Source organism: Osmia lignaria, chromosome 13, assembly GCF_051020975.1.
Source record: "Osmia lignaria lignaria isolate PbOS001 chromosome 13, iyOsmLign1, whole genome shotgun sequence".
Classification (NCBI taxonomy): Eukaryota; Metazoa; Arthropoda; class Insecta; order Hymenoptera; family Megachilidae; genus Osmia; species Osmia lignaria.
In genome coordinates this window covers 8,488,300-8,511,244 of record NC_135044.1, presented here as the reverse complement: position 1 = coordinate 8,511,244, position 22,945 = coordinate 8,488,300, and the positions used below count along the sequence as shown (strand labels likewise).

At 28.7% G+C, this 22,945-nt stretch overlaps 5 protein-coding genes across 15 annotated transcripts; 3 read left to right on the top strand and 2 right to left on the bottom strand.

Moving 5' to 3' along the window:
• Positions 1 to 31: 31 nt before the first annotated feature.
• On the top strand, positions 32 to 869 carry LOC117602435 (uncharacterized). Its single transcript, XM_034320442.2, has 3 exons — positions 32 to 172; positions 249 to 347; positions 426 to 869. The coding sequence occupies exons 1-3, from the start codon at positions 58 to 60 to the stop codon at positions 563 to 565; spliced, it is 354 nt and encodes a 117-aa protein (XP_034176333.2). The 5' UTR covers positions 32 to 57; the 3' UTR covers positions 566 to 869.
• On the bottom strand, positions 546 to 11,696 carry polybromo (protein). 10 transcript variants are annotated; one of them, XM_076691885.1, is made up of 28 exons: positions 11,617 to 11,696; positions 10,181 to 10,295; positions 9,851 to 10,096; positions 9,641 to 9,769; positions 9,396 to 9,575; positions 8,876 to 9,320; positions 8,682 to 8,794; positions 8,510 to 8,608; positions 8,371 to 8,433; positions 8,010 to 8,162; positions 7,774 to 7,941; positions 7,528 to 7,694; positions 7,050 to 7,344; positions 5,965 to 6,170; positions 5,542 to 5,881; positions 4,875 to 5,459; positions 4,632 to 4,789; positions 4,391 to 4,563; positions 4,123 to 4,295; positions 3,938 to 4,009; positions 3,017 to 3,199; positions 2,681 to 2,803; positions 2,065 to 2,308; positions 1,849 to 1,999; positions 1,722 to 1,771; positions 1,487 to 1,604; positions 1,232 to 1,423; positions 546 to 1,145 (listed from the first exon to the last, which is right to left on the bottom strand). In XM_076691885.1, exons 1-28 carry the CDS (start codon positions 11,646 to 11,648, stop codon positions 1,127 to 1,129), a joined length of 4,992 nt encoding a protein of 1,663 aa, XP_076548000.1. In that variant the 5' UTR covers positions 11,649 to 11,696; the 3' UTR covers positions 546 to 1,126. The 10 variants fall into 10 exon arrangements, with proteins under 10 accessions (XP_076548000.1, XP_034176310.2, XP_076547999.1 ...); XM_034320419.2 differs by having other exon boundaries at positions 546 to 1,423; XM_076691884.1 differs by having other exon boundaries at positions 546 to 1,423; positions 8,013 to 8,162; positions 11,617 to 11,691.
• On the top strand, positions 11,578 to 13,175 carry LOC117602433 (cytochrome c oxidase subunit 4 isoform 1, mitochondrial). The gene is made up of 4 exons (XM_034320438.2): positions 11,578 to 11,718; positions 12,150 to 12,365; positions 12,482 to 12,674; positions 12,828 to 13,175. Exons 2-4 carry the CDS (start codon positions 12,156 to 12,158, stop codon positions 12,935 to 12,937), a joined length of 513 nt encoding a protein of 170 aa, XP_034176329.2. The 5' UTR covers positions 11,578 to 11,718; positions 12,150 to 12,155; the 3' UTR covers positions 12,938 to 13,175.
• A 1,365-nt stretch (positions 13,176 to 14,540) lies between these two features.
• LOC117602427 (terminal nucleotidyltransferase 4B) lies at positions 14,541 to 19,301 on the bottom strand. Of its 2 annotated transcripts, none has more exons than XM_076691519.1 (8): positions 18,779 to 19,301; positions 17,579 to 17,749; positions 16,961 to 17,318; positions 16,687 to 16,833; positions 16,051 to 16,244; positions 15,814 to 15,967; positions 15,590 to 15,725; positions 14,541 to 15,510 (listed from the first exon to the last, which is right to left on the bottom strand). In XM_076691519.1, the coding sequence occupies exons 1-8, from the start codon at positions 19,135 to 19,137 to the stop codon at positions 15,290 to 15,292; spliced, it is 1,740 nt and encodes a 579-aa protein (XP_076547634.1). In that variant the 5' UTR covers positions 19,138 to 19,301; the 3' UTR covers positions 14,541 to 15,289. The 2 variants fall into 2 exon arrangements, with proteins under 2 accessions (XP_076547634.1, XP_034176316.1); XM_034320425.2 differs by having other exon boundaries at positions 14,541 to 15,489; positions 18,779 to 19,299.
• A 574-nt stretch (positions 19,302 to 19,875) lies between these two features.
• Positions 19,876 to 22,028, top strand: LOC117602431 (solute carrier family 35 member G1). The gene is made up of 2 exons (XM_034320435.2): positions 19,876 to 20,138; positions 20,320 to 22,028. Exon 2 carries the CDS (start codon positions 20,322 to 20,324, stop codon positions 21,366 to 21,368), a length of 1,047 nt encoding a protein of 348 aa, XP_034176326.1. The 5' UTR covers positions 19,876 to 20,138; positions 20,320 to 20,321; the 3' UTR covers positions 21,369 to 22,028.
• Positions 22,029 to 22,945: the final 917 nt, after the last annotated feature.

Here is a 22,945-nt window from a genome sequence, read left to right as displayed (position 1 = left end):
ACTATAACAAAAGAATAGCATCAAATTTCATTGATCCTGCTATCATACTAATCAAATATGCATATTTTAAAGCTAAATTTATTTTTAAATAGTGCTGGTTTCAGTAAGTTTAACTTTTTAAATAAAGTTTTAATGAATCAGCCAATTTTCACATCCAGACAATTTGCAACAAGTATGAAATGTACAAGTTTTAATTTGCAACCTAATAATTTTGATATTTTAACCATTGTATATATTATTATATTTAGCTACTTTATTACAAACTGAGAAATCAAAGCCAGGTAAAAAAGAGGAATCAACAAGAATGAAACAGTTTCATAAGAAATTAAGATTGCAACCCATACCAAGTAAAATAAATACGAATTGTAAATAGTGTATAGATTACAGGAGCTAGATTATTATAATCGTTATAAATATGATAATAGGAGTACCGCCACGAGAACGATTTGTAGATTTGGTATTAGTAGAAACTAATCCAAAGAATGGAGAAGCAATAACAGATAGCGAGAAAGATCCAACAAAGTGGGGAGATTGGCAAAACGGTGGACGAGTGACCGACTTTTAATAAAAAATATTCCAGTTCATATATGATTTTGATTTGAAAATGTAAATTAAAAACGCGGTATGACACGAAATAAACTATATTTATAGATATAGTAATATTCTCGTTCATATGAAATTGTTTTCTAAAGTGCATTATTTTATATTTACAATACAATTTCATATTACAATATGAATACAGAAATTTCCAAGTCACACTTTCATGATGCGCGATACACAAAATACAAAATTTGTTTATGAAAAGTTAAAATTAAAAATAGCGAAATATGTACATAGTGGTGATTCTTACATTATAGTTTCATCCTACTCCTAACAGATCCATAGATGATGTATTAAAAATAACATCCAAAACATCTTTAATGAAAGAATTAAAATTAATTGCTTTTCCAAACTGAATCATTTATGATTAATACAAAACAGATCTTTGTAAACTTCTTAACGAAGTCAATTTTCTAATGCTTTTACTTACAAACCGGAAATCAGTAGTGTTGTAAGAGCTGTAAAACGAGAAAAATGATCTGGAAGTACAGATACGCTCATATTCAAATAATAGTTTTTCAGTCTTTCATCTAGCATCGACGGACCTGAAAATTGTTTTAAGGTAGCATCGAATTTTAAAGATTATAGATCTTAACGAATTATAAGCTATAAAGTTTTATTGATGGCTAACACATCTCGCATCATCATGTTTTTGAGCGTCCATAAGGCATTCACCACATTTCCATGGTTGCCTACACCGTTACCTAACCATTCAACAGGTAATTTTGTTACATCAGGAATTTGTGTGTTATCAGGATTAGCATTCATTTGTTTATCCCAATTTGATATGTATCGGTTTTCTACATTTAATGCTTCAATGTATCTAAAGAAATAAATAATGTGTTTTTAAAAATTCACAAATTTGACTAAAATTATAAAAATTTACCGTAAGTAGGCATCTGAATGTAATACACGACTTGGTCTTGGAGGAACAGCAACGAACATTGGTTCAGGTTGCTTAACGACTGGTATGTTACTTGTTTGCGTCGCAGCTGCCGATGTTTCTATAATAAAATAAATGTACACATAAGAATAGACAGAATATTAACATGTTCCCCTGTTTGCTTAGATGAAATTTATATTTTTATCGTTAAAAAGTTGAATTGTTAAAAACCAATTACCTGTTTCCATTGGTGGTAATACCGTTGGACCTTTTGATGCCATGTAGTTTCTAAAATAAAAATAATAAAAGATACTGAATCATGAATTTAAAAATACGTATTTATGGTATAGTAAGATTTAACATACTTGCTTCTCTCTAAAGGAGGTATGATGCGACCATTCGACTTAAGAATATGAACCTCTTTAACATGCCTTGCAAGCCTTTGTACACTTGGAAATGGAGGTACAGACTTTTTCGTACGACCACAACCTCGCCACTGGCATTGAAATTCTACATCTATTGAAGCGTATAAATCTTAAAACTTTATTCTTAATAGTATTAGAATAATATGATACACTTACCACTAGCGGCATTAACAAAAGATGATTGAACATGACCATTTTGTTCGGCGATACAATGGTCGATACAATCAGTCATATCTTCAAATTGCCAGTCACAATTATCCCAACAACATTCGTATACTACATCTTGTAAAGCATTAGTGCCTACTGAAACAGCATTTCCTTTAAGTTGTCCACCATCCTCGTTCATTTTAATTGCTCTTTCTTCCCAAGCCTGTTTCTCTCCTGCTGGCAATTTTCTCCACTGAAATTGAAAAAGGATATTTTGTACAATTTCTCCTTCTATTTTAATTAACTTTTCAGAATGCAATATTTCAAACCTTTGCAAACCTAATCTACAGTATGTTTCAACAATTATTGCATACAATGTTTGTGTTCAAATAATAACTTTTATCACAGTAATAATATTTGCTGTTTTGGCGGGAAAATCGTAACGTACTTGAAAGAAAGATGAAGCATGCAGAATGACACAACACTCCCTCGACAATATTTGATAAAAATAATTCGGTAACTTTCTTTATAATATTATGCTTGGAACCATTTAATCTGCATACTTTCCTTCTTCGATGAATTCTTATAGTAAACTAAAAATCAACAGTAAAAAATAAATAAATACCTCGTTACCAACAATTCTGCTAATCTCCCCAAAGGATGATTCAGGATTGTTTTGTGTAATCTGCGTTCGCATTTTACTCGAATATAAAATATAGCCCGTAACTAATTTCTTACCCGCCGTTTTCTAAACAGAGGAAAACACAAATTATAATGTCAACGTCTTACCGATATTATACCTTCACGGATAAAACATCTAATTGTCGTTCTAATGTTAAATAACAACGCTGAAACGGTGCAAAACAAAAAATATGCTGGCATATTTTTTTAAATAAATAAAATTAAAATGAAATAAATCAAATGAAACATATAATCAAAATAATGTCACGATAAGGCCTACCTTTTTAGTTGACACAGGTGTTTGAGTATTGGAGAGCACCGGTTGAGCTTCTGCAGATCCAACGGACGGTGGACCACCAGCGTCCATGCTGTCCTCCCCAACTCCTACTCCTACTCCCACTCCTAATCCTACTCCCATGCCTAGTACATCGGGTTCCAGCTTCGGTAACAATGGTGATGCCTCCTATACCATTTACGTTATGTTACGTTCATTATCCGTTACCGAATGTAATGTTATGAATATATATATGTATATATTTTCTTTTGATATCAATATAATAATTTTGTATAATCCTACCGATTACATAGACTTTTCTTAGTTACAGAAATTTACAAATATCATTTGTAGTACAAGTTAAAGTATAGCAATAATGATATTATTTCAATAGTTCAATTTGATTTTTTGTCTATATCCTAAAACCTTGATATTAGTACTTTATGCATACATTCCATTTAAAGTAAAATGCTTGATTTTTACATTATTTGGGTTAGAGTGACATGGAAGCGAGACTTTTGGTGGTATTCTACGTACATCGTATATGTATGTACATACATATGGATAAACCCAACAGGTGCTCTGAATTGAAATCCACGAAAAATAATGTACTTCTATTAAATACTACATAGAAAAATATACTTTCACGAAAAGAAAAACATGTAAGAAAGAAAAAGAAAGAAAGAAAGAAAGTAAAATGAATATGCCGGCATAAGATGAAAAGCATGCTCAGATATATGAACTAGTACACAATATTTTTATCACATGCAAGTCATATTGCATATAGTGTATAGTCATAATTTAAGCTCATAATATTTGGAATCATTATCAATTTGCATGTGAGCTTGCGTGTGATTTTCATAGAACATGCATTTCCATAATATTGTTAACAGATGAAACTTAACAGTAGTTAATGATAGAAATTACCATTTCAAACTGAGTTGAGCTAGGAGTAACAGACTTGACTTGATTTTGCGTCTGAGCCACATCGCCCGGAACCTATAACACACACATCACATGCAAAGCAATTATATTCAGTTAGTTGCATATCAAATAACAGGCTACTTATTGTTATTAGACTTTTGTGTAGGATATTACTCAAGTTTTCTCACCTTAGCAGGATTAATAGGCCTTCGAAAGAAATATATTTCATCTTCAGTTACTGCTGAACTATGATTTAATTTTTTTAAACCTTCTTGTCCAAGTTTTTTCATGAGGCTTTTACTTTCATCGTATAAAGATTCACAAATATATATATCATCTTCTGGAATCTCTGTGGGTCGACCTAAACAAGCGTATCAATTTGAATAAAAGTATAATGTTTCTATAAAATGCATACTTATTAATGTACTACTACTAATGTACTCTTCGTATACTTACTACAAATATATTCTCCATAGTCAAGAACAGCACACTTTCCAACAATGGCCACGATAGGATGAGTACCATCTACTGTAGATAGGAATAATTCTTGTTTATAAAATAACTTTGTAGGCGTATGTGGTACTTCTGCAGGCATTAACAACCATGGCCCCTTAAAGTAACACTTTCCGCTAAAAAAAAATTAAACAGTTGTTTGAATTTCTGTATACGATATTTATTTCTAAAATGTATCACTTACTCTTTTGTCGACCATATAGCATCGATTTGTGCAATTTGTTGCCTGCCTCCATCTGTTGCTACATAAACAAAATCTCCAGTTTTTACAGAACCCGCACATGTATTATATTGTTCATAATAAGTATTCTCCGTGTCTTCTGGATTATATAGTATCACATTCTATAAAACAGAAATAATTTTTAAAGCAAAAAATTACTATATCATATTGTAATGCTATGAACTGTTACGAATTTGAATTGCTCACAGGTCTTTCTTTTTCCGTCAATTTTTCTCCTTCTTCTAATTCAGCAATTTCTTCTTTATGCTTTTCTAATCTTTCTTTATAAACTGATATAACTCGCTTTGGTTCTAACGGTTTCTCTCTTGAAATTAATTTCAAATGATCCGGATCGAAATTCCACACTTTGATTTTTTTGAAAGCTCTCGCTTTCGTCGAGTATCGTGATTCACATACATAAACATCTTTTTCTATGAAACCTTCTGGTTGCATTCTAAAATAATCCTTAACACTTAAAACACAACACCTTCCAGCTACTTTAGCCAAAGGTACAGCGACATGGGCATCGCTTTTAAATAACTCTTTATCAAGAAATTTTCTAGATGCTACATGATAAGTTTCACTTGGTCTATAAAATAAATTGCCGTATAACATTTGTTGTCCTTCCGCATTAGTCCATAGCCGTTCTATAAGAACTACACTATACTCCATCCCTCGTTCTGTAGGTTCTATATACGCAAAATCACCCGCTCTATATACTTCTTGATTAAAACTCATTGAACCACCATTATCACTATTATTTCTCTCTGTGCTGGTATTTGTTTCAGCATCCTAAATAAACAAAATAAAAATATTTATAAATTTTTGTAATTTTTATAGAAAATTATATTTTATGACGTGAAGTATTACGTACTTTTGCCTCATTTCCATCGCAACTTTCATCTTCGTTGGGTAATGACAATTCTTGTTGTTGTTTTGCACGTTTCAATTCTGCGACCTGAGTAGAGAGATCTAAAAGTGTATAGTTGAGTGCAGGTGAGTGTAATAAATCTCCGCCACGAGTTACTTCATCGCGAGTACGTAAAAAAAATGCTTGAAGCTCCACGCTATCTTCAAATGGTTGTGAATCTGTACGTGATAATCTTCTAGCTCTTTCTAAACACGTAAATACATCTTCTTGGAACCGGTCTAATCGCTTATACACTCCGCGATCTAATCTCCTTTTAATTAAATCCAACGATAATCCTCGTACCCTAATACATAAAAAGAATTTATTCAAACTGAACGGGTAATAAACAATTGTTAAATAACGCAAATTAAATAAGAAATAACATACTTCTTTTCGTCGATAATATCATGTTCTGGAAGTTCCGCCATAGAATCTGAGTAACATCTTCCTTCTTCATCTTGATGATTATAAAGAGCAGTAAAAATTGTTGCTAATATTTCTTGAACTGCAGCTGATACATCTGGTACACTTTCTTCATCTTCACTTAATTGTAACTTAGTTTGAAGAACTAATCGTTGCAAAATTAATGCGTCCTAGAATATCATTTTAATATTTCATAAATTATTAACGTTTTATAGATAAATAAAAATATCTACAAGAAGAGAATAATATATTGGAAAAAAAATAAGTTAACTGTTTACTTCTGCTTCATTTGTCTTGCATTTTTTTGATAAACGTTGATCTACTTCTTTATCTCTCATTAAACGAATAAAACAAGGTCGAACTTTTAGTGCTCTTTGTATAAAAATATTACTTTCATTGCTACTGTCTCCTTGTTCAAACATTCTGAACAGAGCACACACACATGCACAAAAATCTTACAAAGCAGATCACTTCTATTATTATCTACTGAACACTTTTCCATGAACTTTGTGTATAATTACTTTGGTAAAATCACATATTCGCAAAGAATTTATTATTATATTTATTCGCGGATAAAAATTATTTGTTATACGTTAAAATTTTTACGCGAAATGACATGAAACGACAAAGCTGCGGAGGAAGCTTACTTCGCGTAACCTCAAAAACTATGACCGTAAACACATCGAGCTTTCCATGTTTTAGCGCGAAATTTCAATTGAACCTTAATATCCACATTATTTTTACACACTATAGTAAAGATTCTATAAAATCAATTTAATCTGGGCCATAAATACAACAATAATTACATCTTTCAATAATATTTGAGGTCATTAACTAACGTAAAAGTAACTGCTATCAATTACGATAAATTCGTTACTCTATATAAATGATTTATCTTTTCTTATATTTAAAATTATTAAAAAGAAAATAACAAAGACTATAACTTTTAAATAAATAAATCTTTGTTTCGTTTCGAAATCAATATCATGATTTATTTAAAACTTTATTTTACTCTCAAATAAATATTTCAATATATATCAAATACAAACCTTATATATTTGTGAATCAGGCTCATTATATTTGCAAGCATTATCAAACATTAAGATGAAATCGGACACGAGTTCATCCAAATTGTCATATCCATTATTTTTCAGCGTAGAAGCAATTTTTTCCATATTCATTGGTTGTTTTATAACTTCATAATAATCGGGATACTCGTTTTTATTTGGCAATTTCATAAAAATTAAAGACAATTGTCTCCCTTTTGCATCGTGATAATCCTTTATAGTATCATACATAGTTTTCAATTTTTGTAAGTGTAATGGTACAACTTTTTTAGGTCTCCTATGTAATTGTAAAAATGTATATTACATTTTTACACATCAATTATGTTACAACCTTTGTAAATAAATTCTAATATATGTATATTTCTGTAGTCATATACAGGATGTCCCAAAAACCGAAAATCTATCCCAAAAGCCAAAACAATATTTTAGGACATCTTGCATATATAAACATAATACATACCCAACATTACGAGTAGGCGTAGATGCACTGGATTTCGTAGGTTTCGGCGTGTCTGGCAAAGGACCTAACTCTTTCACTTTATCCATTAAAACTCTTTCCAAAGTATTTGCATCTTCATATATTAAAGAACCTTCTTCATTGTATTGACGACAGTTATTAAACATTAACTGATAAGAAAAATGCGATATAAAATACAGTAATAAATATTTAGTTAAATATATAAATATATACATGTATAAAATATACCTTGAAATCTTGTATCAATTCGTTTTCACTCTGATATTTTTCTGCTTTGATATTAGCTTCAATAGCTAACATATCAATAGGTTCTGCTATTACTTGATAATAATCTGGATATAATTTTTTTGAAGGCTTTTCCATGAACATTAACATTGGTTGCCGTCCATCTTCGCACTGTAATATAACGAAGAACTCTATATTGATAAGCTTCAGTTTCAGTATTTAAGATTGGAATTACTTACAACGTATTCCATAACACATTTAACCAATGCATACAATCTCTTTTTCAACGGAATATTGTCTTTATATTTTCCACGTGTTAATAGATTTGAAGCACGTTTAATAAGTTTAGGTTGATGAGAACTATTTTCAAATTCACTATCTGAATCTGAATCCTAAATGCAATATAAAACATGTAAAATTTATACACAATTTATTTAGTATAAAAAAACAGTTTGTGTTAAAATAATCTTTTATATAATATTGATTGATATTTCAGCACATTAAATATTCTAATGTGCTAAAATCTATTACAATTCAATTGTAAAAGAAATTATATAATTAAAGAAAAATACGTTCTTACCTCGACAGAGTTTTATTTACCTGATCAAATTCTAATAATTCTTGCACTTTCTCCTGCATAATCTTTTGTAGTTTTACAGCACACTTTAACACAAAGCAATAAAAGTAAGTAATATAAGTTAAGAACATAGATAGATTTAAATCAATTAATATACATTACCTTGTATAATCTAGATGTATGAATATTATACTTCTTTGCATTTTCAAACATAATATTCATGTCACCAGCTACTTCACTAACAGTACCATATTCACCTTTCTAAAATAACGACAAATTAAATAACAGTAATTTTGAAAAGGTGAGATCATTATTTTTTTTTTTTCTTCACTACCTTTATCTTCGTACGAATTTGTAATAAAGAAATAGGATTCTTAATCATTTTATAATAATCAGGATATAATCTCTTCGATGGCAGTTTCCAAAAATATTCACTCATTCTAACTCCTATGCAAGGAACAAAAATATTACTAATACTATTATCATAAAACATTGTAACATTAGAAGTATTGTAAACCATTTAAATACCTTGATTGTTAGGTGCTGTTCTTATAGTCTGAAACAGCTGCCATTGTGGATTGTCAGCTTCTTCAGTTTCTGCAGGTTCCTCTTCTTCGTCATCACTTTCTTCATCTTCGTCTGGCAACGACGCAGTTTGGGCTATTAAAGATTGTGCCATTGTACGACTTCCTCTTTTACTTCGTGTCGATGGCGCAGTTGTCGCAATTTTTGGAATATTGCTACTTATTCCGGTATCTTGTTTTCTTGTTGCAGCGGTAATAATCTTCTTTAAAAGCTTAGCATCTTTATAAATTTGTGAACCAGGTTCATTAAATTGACAAGCATTACGACACATTAACATTAAATCCTTTTCCATATCTGAAATAGTATTATAAGCTCCTTCTTGAATTTTTCTTGCAACTGTTTTTAGATCTACCGGCGTCTCGATCACATCGTAATATTCTGGATATAACTGAAAATGTAAGATTGTTCATACGATATTTCAGTTTCGAAAAATGTTGATATTTCACTGGTAAAAAGTTATTACCTTTTTAGATGGTTTCAATTGAAACATTGTGTGTAATGGCCTATTATTATCAGCTGGATCTGTTGCTGTCATAACTGCTGCAAATAAGTCTTCAAATTGTTGCATTGTCTCTTCATCAGGATTCGTAGAACTTTCAGATGTATCTTCCGCATCTTCTTGCTTTAATGTAGCTTTTCGAGCCTGTATAATTAATTTTATACAAATTATTAATTATAATATGCACATAGTTTTATGCCGTTACCCACCAGTCGTGCTACTTTTAGAATTAGTTTCCCTTTGGGTTCTGGATCTTCATATTCTTCCATAATACGGTTTTTTGTATTTACACATAATTCCCAAAGTTCAGTGGCATCTTTGTATTCAGGAGATGTACGCTACATTTAAAAAATTATTATAATCAAGATATTAATCTATGTCGATATAGATGTACATTAATTTGATTCAACATATATTACCATATAAAAAGCTTTTGCATTGTTAACCATAAGTTGAATATCAGCAGCTAAATCATCCATATCCCTATATTCATCTGTTTTCAATTTTTGCTGAACCTTTAACAGGTCTATAGGATTTGTTACAACTTCATAATATCCTGGTTCTTGTCGACGTTTAGGCACACGTATGAATGCGTCACACAATAGCGTTCCATCTTCCTTTTTTTGATTTCTCAACACATCATACAATTGTTGACACAAGTCACTCTAAACATTTTAAATCAAATAAATGTTAAGATTCAATTTTCAATTCATTTTATATATTTAAGAATCTACAACAAAACAACTTACAGGGTCCAATTTTTTTCGTCTCTTTGTTGGTTCACGTGGTATATCATCCCCATCATCTTCTGTTCCTCTACTTGCAACTGAAGATGTTCTACGGCGCTTGTTCATTGTAAGTAATCTTAAAGAAGTATAAAAAATCAATACGTGAATAGACATAAAAACAGTAATATTTGAAATTAATATACAGCTACTGTATTACAATTCTTTATTTCAGTCATAATGTCATAAAGAATATACACAGGACAGACTAATTGCATGTTATGCCTAGCTAATACAATATAATTACATCACTTTGATGCAGATGATTAAAATGCAATTGAAAATTCAATGAAAAAAATTTTATATACAATATGTCAATTTACTAAATATGTTATTTCACAAAGAAATTCCTTGGCGTACGTATTCGGTATGAAAATAACCGAGATACACAACCGCAGCTAAGAAATTCTTGTCGCCATGATATGTCGCCACTGTGCTTTAAAATGCAGAAACATACAGCATTTCAATTTTTAGCTATAACTTAATATTACAAACGAGCCCGCTTTACTTGTAATGTAACACAAAAATTGTGACACACTCACATTTAAATAACCGATGAAATAATTAAAGAATATTACCGTTTTACAATAAATGCTTGCCTAACTAAAATTTGCCGCCATATCAAAACCTCACTGAATCTTTGAACAGAACTCGCCTACAAATATCATTTATCTCTTAAGGCACTGCTGTTATTGTTCACCTGAAATTTTCACTTACCGTTAAAGTATGTATAAAAAGTTTTTCATTAATATACAACATGTAAAATAAAAACGTTATAAATGTATTACACTTTTCATATGCAACGTACAATGACACACGACTTGGCTAACGCCATGCCGTAAGCAACCGCGGGTTTATACCCGCACAACCTATGCGATCCTATAGGCAGAATTAAAGACTATTTTATGTAACTTTTCGTATATAAATTCACCTAGTCGATAAGGTAGATGCATTTCAACTTTTTATTAAAATTTTGCAAAATATCTAATAATAAATTTTAAAAAAATATTTGAAAATGTATACATATGTATTACTAATATCTATCATATCAAAATTTACAATACAGAAAAGTGTTTTGTACGTTGCATTAATTATAGAAAATTACAATTTCACTTGTTAATTAATTTCATTGAAATAACAGTATTATTGATACGAAGTTAAAATCTATCGTTTAATATAAAACAATTATTTGTTTAACGAAATAAACATATTTCTTTTCTACGAAGATGTTTCTTAGAACAAAATTAAAAATTTTTCATGAATAAACTGAACCATCATCATAGTCGTTTAAATACTAATTGTCAGATACAAATTACATATCGATAGTTTATTTATATATACATATATATATATGTATAGATATATACATATACATACATATTAAGTACTTATGCACATACAATGTATTACCCATACGAATATACCGAACCATGATCTAACCCACTCCACTGTACAACGTAGTAGCCATATTACGTTTCCTTACATCTGAGTTTGCAAAAAAAGTAAGTTTTCACTTACTTTGTTAATAATTGCGTGTAATATTGAGTAATATTACATTATCATACAATAATGTATTATTTCTGATAAGTTAAAACATATATCATTTTAATTTTTACATACTTTTCGTGCAATTGAGTGTTAGATAACCACCGAACGAGATGATCAATATGTAATGTAGAAAAATTAAGTGCTTTTATATATTTTTTAATTTCATGTTGTTGTAAATTACATTAATATTTCAAAAGTATTTAAATATTTTATCAATAATATTTCGTATCTAAGTTTTTATACTTCGTTTTTTAATATAATCACATATCTCGTATCAATAAAGCTTAAACAAGGGATTGACTTCAAAATTTTAGATAATATGGGTATTTATAAAAGATGAAATATAAAAAATTTTATACATCATTAAATAATCTTATTATTTCAGTACACAATGGCTAACAAGTTATTCCTCTTCCGTTTACGACAAAGTGTACCATATATGTGTACCCGTGGAATGGCCTTGCCTGGTCCAGTATTCCCAGATAAAATTGGTAATCGAGATATAGTAGGCAATGGATACAATGGGGAACCTACCTACTTAGATCGAGCTGATTTTCCTATGCCTGCTATTCGATTCAAAGCAAATACCCCAGATATCATGGTAAAATAATTTGTATAATTGTAAATTTCCAAATATAATTGACAAAATATAGCTGTTATATGTTTTTCATTAACAAATTAAATGTTTCATTATTTTTTATATTAATCTTTATGTAGGCATTAAGAGAGAAAGAAAAGGGTGATTGGAAAAAATTATCAATAGAAGAGAAGAAAGCATTATATCGTGCCAGTTATCGTCAAACATTTAGTGAATTCCTAGCCCCATCAGGTGATTGGAAAGCATGTCTTGGATATACATTCTTGGGATGTGCCTTCAGTATTTGGTTGTTCATGTTCCTTAAAACATATGGTAAGTTAAATTCTATACATATTATGTATCAAACTGTGATCTATAGTTTATAAATATAGTAAATTGAAAAAGACGAATTGATTAAGTTAATAATTTAAAATAGTAATATCCTACTTAATATTCACTATTAAATAATTTAATTAAATTCTATAGCATACCCACCATTACCAGAATCATTTACCGAAGAAAGTAGACTTGCACAACTGGAACGTATGCAAATACTTGAAGTCAATCCTATAACTGGAATTAGTTCTAAAAAATAAATTATCTTGGTATAAAAATATAGTAAAAAAAATATACAGTTTATTGTACAGTAACAGTTAAAGAAATGTTCTGTATATGCTTAGTGAAACAAAATTTTAATAAATTATTCCTACCAAATTAAAGGGATTTTGAAGTATAACACCTGTGTTCTAAATAAATTAGAAATAGAACATAAGCAATGTATATTGTACATTATGTACCAAATATTAAACATTTATCATTTTTATTATTTCTTAATTTTTCTGAATTATTCTTTACCTAGAATTAATTGTTGTTATCCTTTACAATCAATTAATTGTGTAATTTATTATTTACTCTCTTATAACATAAGGTTTGAAAAAATAATGTATATAATACTGACAATTGAAAAAAAAAAAACAATAAAAATGATGGAAAGAAACCTGTTATTATTGTTTATTAAATTTTTAATACTTACACATCTTTTAATAATTTCTGAAGATAGACAAACACAAATCATAAGTTATTGATAATACAATTTTATGAAAATTTGATCCCCAATTAAAAAATTTGCAATAGTTTTCGCAGACTAGTTAGCTGTAATAACAACAACAATAGTAATAATAATTACATGTATAGCTTTAAGAATTTATAAGATCCATATTTTACTGTTCACATACGCACACACATCATACTAATTACAAATCGAATCACAGAGCTTATAATAAGAATTTTGAGGCTTTCGCGGCTCGGTTTATTACAGCTAATAACTGTTTGAGGCTTTCGTTTATAACCATTAAACATTATTAACTGTCAGAGCTTATTGGAGCTTATAATAGTATTCATGAACAACGTTTCATTGAATAGTATATAGAACACTCCGCATGTGTTATAAAATTTGCAGGAAAGTAAATACTATCGTTTTTTACTGTTTCATTCGAATTTAATAGAAGACACCGTTTGAACTATATTACAACCTGTATTAACACAAAATGCAATCTAGATAAATATTCTTAATCAGTAAACGCTTGCTATAATAAACGCAGTCGTTTCTGTAGTTAATTTTAGAAATAAAAATTTACATTGAAAAAACGGAATGTAATTTTTTAATAATAAATTAAATATAAGATAAATTTTACAAATATCAAGAGTCTTCAATAATATAAAGGCCTTCTGCGTATTGTCATATACAAAATTTTTGAAATGTTGCTCAGTTTTTTAAATATTTAATACAGAATACGTTTAAATGCAATATCTGATTCGTGCATTGAATTCATGTGACGTTCTATCATGATGTATATGCTTACTATTAGTTTTCGTAATATAAAAATAATGTATTATTGTTCAGGGGAGACTAAAAATTACAAACTAGTGTTACGAAATCAGCAATTCTGTATAAAAAGTAAAGTATTACGCACAATTACAACTTGAAAGAACACGATGTAAAAATCTAAAATGTATTATATCATTTTTTATCGATGAGTTAGTATTTTCAAAAATATTTTTATTTAAAATTTCTTGATCATCAGCACACGAACTTATAGCTTTATTAAAATCCGAAAAATATACCAAAACATTTTCACAACAATATTGGACTTACATATTACAGAAAAAATAGATAATTCTCACATAGACATAGACGTGAATTTCAAATGATAAAATTATTATAACAAAATAGAAAAAAAAAAAAAAGATTTAGTAGGTAACTCTTAAACTTATGTTTCTATGTTTGATAATATATATTACAATATTTACAATAGGTAAGTTCCAATATCACCAATTTGTCTGCCACCCCTTTGTTATAAGAATATAATTCCATATAGAAAACTAAGTCTTTATCATCATTGTTAGAGCTTGTTTTATGGCTTCATGAAATCTTTAAGAAAACTGTACTGTAAATAATTTTTGTATATATCATTCATATCATATAAATGTATTACAATGATTTTATCGTGATTATGAACACAATTGCTATTTAAAAATTGCAATAAGCTTATAACCTTGTAAACCATAATTAGTAAAATATTACATTATTTTCTCAGTGTTACTTGTAATATGTGCAGGAATACGAAATGAAAGTAAAACTAAATCAATCTATATTACAATTCTGTACGTCTTTGGTATTTAAATTCTCGTACAGAATAAAATGTTTCTGGTGAAATGGAGAACTTAATTACACTGGGGCCACTTTCTTGTTCATATAAGAAAAAAGGGACATAGAGTTTTATCAACTCCACATCGTTATAGACACTGAGCCCCTCTGTACACTAAAATGGAAAGGATAGTTTAGTTGTGTGATGAAAGTTAATCCAGTGTTTTTTCACCACACGATTATGATATTGAGCTCTCTACTTAAGTGACAAACAAAGTCCAACATTATTTTGCACGTTTCATCACCGCACACAATCTCCTGTACCACGAGGTGTAATGCACTGTTTTTTTCGTTTAACGGTTTGTGACCTTGAACTTGGACTGTGGCTATTATTATTACTTCCATTACTATGAAGAGAATGTTTTGCCTTACTCTGTCCACTTATGTTGTTATTTATTCCACGATGATGATAATTTCCTCTAGAACTGTGATGATGATTGCCTGCAATAAATAAGAGTGAAGCTTTTAAATACGTTAAAAAAGGGTAAGGTTAATAAAATGTAAATTTAATCGCATTCTGAAAAACCTAAAATATTCGTACCATGAGCAGTTCCTTTGAATGGCTTTTTCCACTGTGAATGATGAGTATGTTGATTATTATATACATTTCTTTCCTTATTCCTATCTTCTCCTTTTCCCCCAGTATTAGGAGAATTTCCACGGCTACATTCGGAATCCTATTAATGTTAAGGTCGTATGTTAAGAACAATGATTAGTATGTAATTATTTTCGTTTATAAAATAATTTATTAAAATTATTTTATACCGTATCGCTAGCTGGAGCAGACAGTGTTGATGCATCTGATCCAGTTGAACTTGACAATGAATCTACCTCGCTCAAAGGTAGTGGGAATGTTTCTTTGATCCATTTGCGGTATTCTATTACTTCATCTGTCACGCGAATTATTCTTCCTAATATACTGTATATAACATATTTTTTTAGAAAACGTTTGATCGAGTCGTAATATGTACCGATGAAGATTAGATGTATAAATAATCTCACCTTACTTTATTTGCATCATTAACTAAAATATTTAAAGGGCTGACAGCCTGTGATAGAACATAATAAGCCCAATCAAACGCATCTTTTACATACAGAGCACCGTAACTGCTACGACCTATATCATTTCCAGGTGTAAGCGGATCTTCTATGCATAATAAAGAAGGTCGATGACCATCAATCATATCTCGTTGAACCTATGAATCATACATATAAAATATAAAATTTAAATTAGAGTATGAATTATTATATTGTATTTGTATTTATTTGTACTTATTACACTAACAAATTTTCGTTCAAATATTTCTGTATTCATGTAAACATTATATTCATCTAGTCATTAATTTTTATCCCACATTTTTAAATTTAAATATTTATTTTTACTTACTACTTTCTCATTTTAATTAATTAGTTTATAATTACTCCACGTGTTTAATTACTGTTATTATCGTTTATTGTTAGAATATAATATTCAAAAAATATACGCTATTATGTTAGTAATGTTTACTTCATAAAGACATAGACTATTGTTTTTTTTTTTTTAATTCATAAATAACAAAATTCCTTTGATAGCATCCAAATCATTAAATTATATAGTATTTTATAGGACGTACGATCTCTTTTACGCATATACTTTACCTCTTCTTTTGATATGTAAGTACCACCATCTTTTACTCGAATTCCTGTTTTAACATAATTAAATTTCCTACCATATAATTCCAAAAATTCTATTAATAGCACCCCAAGATTAGCATTTGAGCAATAAGCATTTTGCCTGGGATGTAACTGAAATAAAAATTTGACTACATGGTAAAAAGATTAGTTGCTCACCTTTAATTTGCTAATATATTAAATTTAATAATTATTCCCTTTATTTAAGCACCAAAGATTTAAAATAGATTATTAATCTTACCTGTAAAAAACTGATAGTCATTAATATTAAACTGTAGGAGGAGATTCCACCAGTAAACACTTCATTCAGGTCTCTTTGCAACAAGAATTGCTTTAATACCATAACTAGTTTCTCCAATACTGGATATCGTTTTTTAAAAGAATTTATCAATTCTGCAGACTTAACCCCATTACTCATGTTAAAACTGATATCTACTTTAATTTCAGTTTCTTTATCAGTTAACTTAACAATCGGAACACTAGCTTTATCCAGAACTTTAATAGAGGAAGGTTCAGCAATATTTTGATCCAATAAAGCACGTTCCAGAGTACGCAATGGAAGATTTGTCCACATTCCTATTACTACTAAATCTATATCACTGCAAAAAGAAATAAATTCTATGCATTCAAAAAACATTTCACGATACACATAAAGTATCAACTAGATTAGTTTTATTACTTTAAAATAATTAGTATTACTTCAATGTGATAAGTTATTTGCATATAGTAAATTGAATATTATATACATAAAACATTTACAGACATAGGAAACATTAAAACTGATTTAAAAGCTATATATATCTCAGTATGAACACATAACTAAATACAATCTGTTTTAAATATGTACATTGATACGTACCTTGTAGGTAAATATAAACCAGTGCGAAAGCTGCCAAATACTTCAACCTTAGAATCTGGCCACAGATCATGTATTACTTGTTCTATCCTTTTGACAACACGCATTCGTAAGTTGTGCTCCTCATTAGAGGGACACATGTAAGAAAAAAAATCTTCAATCTCTTCATGTAATCTAAATACAATGAACAATTGTATTATTAAAAATATTTGACAGATATCAATTTATAAAGAGTTGTTTCGTATAAAAATATATCTAGTTTAATTATTTTTAGTACATAAATAATTTATGGACACTTATTACCATCATTACTTTTTATAAAAAATCAATTTTCAAAACAATACATAATGATTTTCATTGTAATATATGATTATAAAATTTGTGAAAATAATGAAGAAATATGTTTTTAAATTATTAAGAACTTTCAAGTTCAATTGCATATATGCATAATTTATTAAATTATAAAGATAATTGATAGACTACTTATATTTTAACTTAAAAAAGAATATGAGTCAGAAGAATAAAATAAAAATAATCTAAATACACAAAATATTGAATCAAATAAAATTTTTAGAATCTTTTCAGATAAAAGGTATCTTACTAAATCTTAACAAACTTGGATGTACAATACTTCAGAAACGCAAATTATTGAAAAGCAGTGAAAATAAACCGACTGTTTGAAATAAAAACATGTATTATAAATATCATATTTGTTTGATACATAAACTCAAATTTACAATAAATATAATATTCCTGTATAATTTATAATTAACAATACTTCCAAATTGAAAAAATCGTTATCTGGGTCAATTATTTAAAAAATAATAGATAAATTTTACAGTACAAGCAATATGAAATATTATACAGCCAAAGATAAATAATCATGTTATATAAACATCCACGTGTGTTTACAGAACCTTTATATTCGTAGAGATTAAAAATGCAACAAGAGAATTTGCGTAAATAGTGAAGAAAATCGAAATTACTTAAAAATATTCTATTAGATCGAATTCATTCACCAAAAGAAAGTAAGTTCTTCTTTGCAACATTTCTAATTATAAAGGGACCTTGTTATACCCTATTTGTAAACGAGCGTGCAAGCTACATAACCTTAGTCATGCCCATATGGATAAACCATGTAAACCTTAATAGCTTAGTTTTTCTAACACAAATAATGAATCAAGGCTTGACGGCAAGACTTACCCGATAACCCCTTTTGAATAATGTTTATTGGGTACCCTCCACGGGCAACCGCCGTATTCGCCGACTAAGGCATCGTAATTGTAGTTCATGCCGTAAGTACTAGCACGATTATCACCTTTCCTACGTGACGGATTATAATAGCTGTTACAAGTATTAAGTTGCATTCGGTCCCCTGTACGAGAATTAGCAGAATCCAAAGATATAAAGTCCTGCTGAAGTTTCACTCCCATAACATTTGAAGACGAGTCGTTCTTCAGCGTTAAGATATCCAGGCCTTTCTCAGCTTCCCAAATGTGTAACCACAAATCCTTAGCGGGGCCGAACTGCTCCGGTTGATACCAACCGATAGTCGGATCCATTAAATAGTTCTCGATTCTATATCTTACGATTAATGGTCCTTGTGCACTACACTATAATTTCAATCTTAATTCAACTTTAATTGAAAAATTGTCTGATTTATTGTAACCTGCGAACACTATGAAATTCATACATACAACCAATGAATAACAGTATTTTAGAAAGAACTTCATATACCGTGGAAGCCTTACTTGAACATAGAATAATACAGCTACCCGAAGAGTTTGCCCCTGCAGATGGCATTTTCACGTACACACCTGAAAATAGTAATTCTTGCTAAAAATGGAGATAAAAAGTAGTTAAACAAATTTTCAGAGTACATACAAGTTGTTTAAAACATTTTTTTTTTATTCGATTTGCTTTAATATTTGAAATTTATAATAATAATAAAAATTACTAGACTATACGAAATATCACCGAAATATGATAAGCTGTGGAATTCGAACATGCGGGAACATTAGAATCCTCTAAATAAAAACAAATAATGCAAAGTACATACAAATATTTAGATATTAACTGTAAGATTAGAAATTTCTTAACAAAATTAGTAAACAATAATATTAATATTTATAAATAAAAAGTAATATTAAAAATATAACTTAATTATTACTTTATACTAACTAAGAAGATATTAAACATTCACTTGGAAGATATTATAATATTTCAAATGCAGATTGCATAATTCACGTATAATTTAAATTATACTAACATCGAATTTTTATTTATTCATATTTATTGCACAAATCGTTTGCCCTTCAATACGATCATGTCGATAAGTGCTCACTTCATACAAGTGGCAACGTGATGTTTCAATTAAAATAGTAATTGAAAAAAATGTAAGGGGCAGCATCAATAGCAATGAACGAGAATGAATTATCAAAAGTTCTAAAATAATTTAGTCTTCCAAATAATTATAAATGTACTACTTATACCAATTATTTATTATATAATTTTACTTGTATATCTGTACACTGTGGTTAACCACTTATTAAATTTACGACAGGTAGGTTATTAATTTGTTAATATTAACAAAATCAGTTGTAGTACGTTTTTAGTATTTAAGTGATAACACAGTTGTGTTTCAAAAATAATTTTGCACAAGCTGAAGCAAATTATTTTAATTTTTACATTGCTTATGTACCAAAAATATTTTAATATATAAATTTGTTTCTCTTTTCTTTCAGAAATGTCAGAACATGTTGAACTCCAGCATTTAGTTGATGCTGATGTTGAAAGTAATATAACAACACGACAGAAACAATTTTCAATTTTAATGTGCAAATCCTGCCCTTATCTTGGCCTAATATTAGCAACACTGTCATCATTATTTTTTTCATTGTGCAGTGTCATTGTAAAGGGTTTAGTAGAAGTAAATCCAATGGAATTGGCAGCATTTCGGTTTGTGGGTGTATTGTTGCCAGCAATACCAATTGTGATATACAAGGGAGAACATCCTTTCCCAAAAGGACGTAGATTAATGCTAATATTAAGAAGTTTTGTAGGGACCACTGGCCTCATGCTAAGTTTCTATGCATTTCGACATATGCCATTAGCCGATGCATCTGTTGTAGTTTTCTCAGTTCCTGTATTTGTAGCTATATTCGCAAAAATATTTTTAAAAGAGCCTTGCGGATTATTTAACGTTATTACAGTCTGTTTAACACTGGTTGGTGTAATTTTGATAACACGTCCACCGCTTATTTTCGGACATACTGTAGAATCACTTTCAGATGGACATGTAAAAACAGCACACGCAGATTTATGGGGTGCTGCAGCAGCTTTCTCTGCAACTCTTTTCGGTGCAAATGCGTATGTTTTATTGCGAGCTTTGAAAGGTCTTCACTTTTCAGTAATTATGACAAACTTTGGGTCATTTGCTTTAATTCAAACAATAGTTATATCTTGGGCTATAGGTGCACTATGCTTACCAAGGTGTGGAACTGATAGACTTTTGGTTGTTGCACTCGCTCTTTTCAGTTTTGGGGGTCAGATACTATTAACTTTAGCTTTACAGATGGAACAAGCAGGACCAGTTGCAATAGCAAGATCAGCAGATATAGTGTTTGCCTTTTTTTGGCAAGTTTTATTTTTTAATGAAATACCTAATCCTTATTCAGTAGGAGGAGCAATTGTAGTTACAAGTTCAGTTTTATTAACAGGATTGAGAAAGTGGGCTCTTTCATTACCAGAAACATCTAATGTAAAAAAGTCGTTAGGTATTTTGGTAATGTAGAGTATGAATTGTAAAGAACAGAGCAAACTTACTAAATGTATCATATCTTTATAATGTATCTTTGATTCAATTCATTCTTTTTTCACAAAAGTATGAATTATGATCTTTTGTTATAAAACTTCCTTGATACATTTTCAAGTGTAACCAGAAATATACTACAATTGTTCAAGTTGTTTATTTAAATGTATTTATAAAAATAAATAATATATTTGGTCTATACAAATAGACTTAGAAAATTTTATAATACTAAATTATTTGAACTTTGTGACAGCAAAAATATCTCTATAAGCATGTTATAGATTCATCTAATAAAAATAAAGCTATCATTAAATATACACATAAATGCTTTAAAATATTACTGGTTATTTGTACTTAATATGCAATAGGTCAGAAACAAATTGAAAGTTTTAATCATATAAAATATTTCAACTGAATGAAATTTACAAATATGAAATTAATACAATGAAGATTTTGGTTTGTACGTATGGTCAAATAGAAATAGATAGCTAAATCTTGTAATAGAAACTCATTTGTAAGATTTTTATTTAATTTCTGAAGAATGTACCTTTCCTTCAATATTATTATGTTCAAATTATTCCAAAGAAATACTTATTGTAAATTCTAGTCTAAAATGCAGTATTATATATATTTTTTATCATATACATATATACATATATAAGTTTTAATTTAACTTTGTGTATGTAAGTAATTGTATTTGTTTTTATAGAATGCACAAAATAACTTTTATGTACTTCGTTATGTTGATAAAATACTTCTTACATAAATACCATATTTTAATTAATATAAAGCATTTAAATAGTGCACAAAGATATGTATATATATAAGATTATTTAACTTATAAAATATTATAAGTTAAAGAAAATACCGTCACGTTTTTTAAGATCATAAATTTTTCATCATTGTTAATACAAGTCATTTTAATAAACAAATTTTAACGAAAATAAGTAATCTGACAAAATAATAGCAGTATTTATTCATTTTTTTTTCGAACTGTTTCTGAATTTAAAATCATATGATGAATGGAATTCGTATTGCTTAAAGTTCTGTAACAAAAATTTGTTCAACAACGAAACAATAATGTAATATTTAAATAAAATCTAATTTACGATATATAAATTTAGGTAAATTTATATTTACCAATTACAATCATATATAATAAAGTTTGTATTAGTATCATTATGTTTATTTATTTCAATACTGAAAAAATCTTCCATATTTCAAATTAATAAACTTATGTAAATTGTTTTTAAATTATCGTAATCATTTATCAGAAGTAAGTCTCAATTTGCATGTTCAGAGCGAAATTTTTACACTGATTTAAAAGCTGTTTCCTTTTAAATTGACGCGTTTATTGCATAAATTTCCTGTAGATGTCGATGCATAAAATGATTATAAGGAAATCATAAATATTGTTCTTTCAGTTCGTTTTGGTATAAAATGCAAAACTTATATATATATGTATTTAAAAATAAAATATACAGACATAATATTACGAAGTTCAAAAAAGTACTACATTACATAATAATGTAAGAGATAAATTGTGTTGTAAATGCTTG

What these genes read in the sequence shown, in the direction of transcription:
- LOC117602433 (XM_034320438.2), top strand. Translation starts at nt 12,156, where the DNA reads ATGGCTAACAAGTTATTCCTCTTCCGTTTACGACAAAGTGTACCATAT. An exon ending in CAAATACCCCAGATATCATG is followed by an intron (nt 12,366 to 12,481) that starts GTAAAATAATTT and finishes ATCTTTATGTAG; the next exon opens with GCATTAAGAGAGAAAGAAAA. An exon ending in CATGTTCCTTAAAACATATG is followed by an intron (nt 12,675 to 12,827) that starts GTAAGTTAAATT and finishes TAAATTCTATAG; the next exon opens with CATACCCACCATTACCAGAA.
- LOC117602427 (XM_076691519.1), bottom strand. Translation starts at nt 19,137, where the DNA reads ATGGATCCGACTATCGGTTGGTATCAACCGGAGCAGTTCGGCCCCGCT. An exon ending in TATTCAAAAGGGGTTATCGG is followed by an intron (nt 17,750 to 18,778) that starts GTAAGTCTTGCC and finishes CATTGTATTTAG; the next exon opens with ATTACATGAAGAGATTGAAG. An exon ending in AATGATGCAAATAAAGTAAG is followed by an intron (nt 15,968 to 16,050) that starts GTGAGATTATTT and finishes TGTTATATACAG; the next exon opens with TATATTAGGAAGAATAATTC.
- polybromo (XM_034320419.2), bottom strand. Translation starts at nt 11,648, where the DNA reads ATGGTTCGGTATATTCGTATGGGTAATACATT. An exon ending in AATTATTAGAATTTGATCAG is followed by an intron (nt 8,163 to 8,370) that starts GTAAATAAAACT and finishes TATTGCATTTAG; the next exon opens with GATTCAGATTCAGATAGTGA. An exon ending in GCTATATGGTCGACAAAAGA is followed by an intron (nt 4,564 to 4,631) that starts GTAAGTGATACA and finishes ATTTTTTTTTAG; the next exon opens with CGGAAAGTGTTACTTTAAGG.
- LOC117602435 (XM_034320442.2), top strand. Translation starts at nt 58, where the DNA reads ATGCATATTTTAAAGCTAAATTTATTTTTAAATAGTGCTGGTTTCAGT. An exon ending in ATCCAGACAATTTGCAACAA is followed by an intron (nt 173 to 248) that starts GTATGAAATGTA and finishes TATTATATTTAG; the next exon opens with CTACTTTATTACAAACTGAG. An exon ending in AAGATTGCAACCCATACCAA is followed by an intron (nt 348 to 425) that starts GTAAAATAAATA and finishes ATATGATAATAG; the next exon opens with GAGTACCGCCACGAGAACGA.
- LOC117602431 (XM_034320435.2), top strand. Translation starts at nt 20,322, where the DNA reads ATGTCAGAACATGTTGAACTCCAGCATTTAGTTGATGCTGATGTTGAA.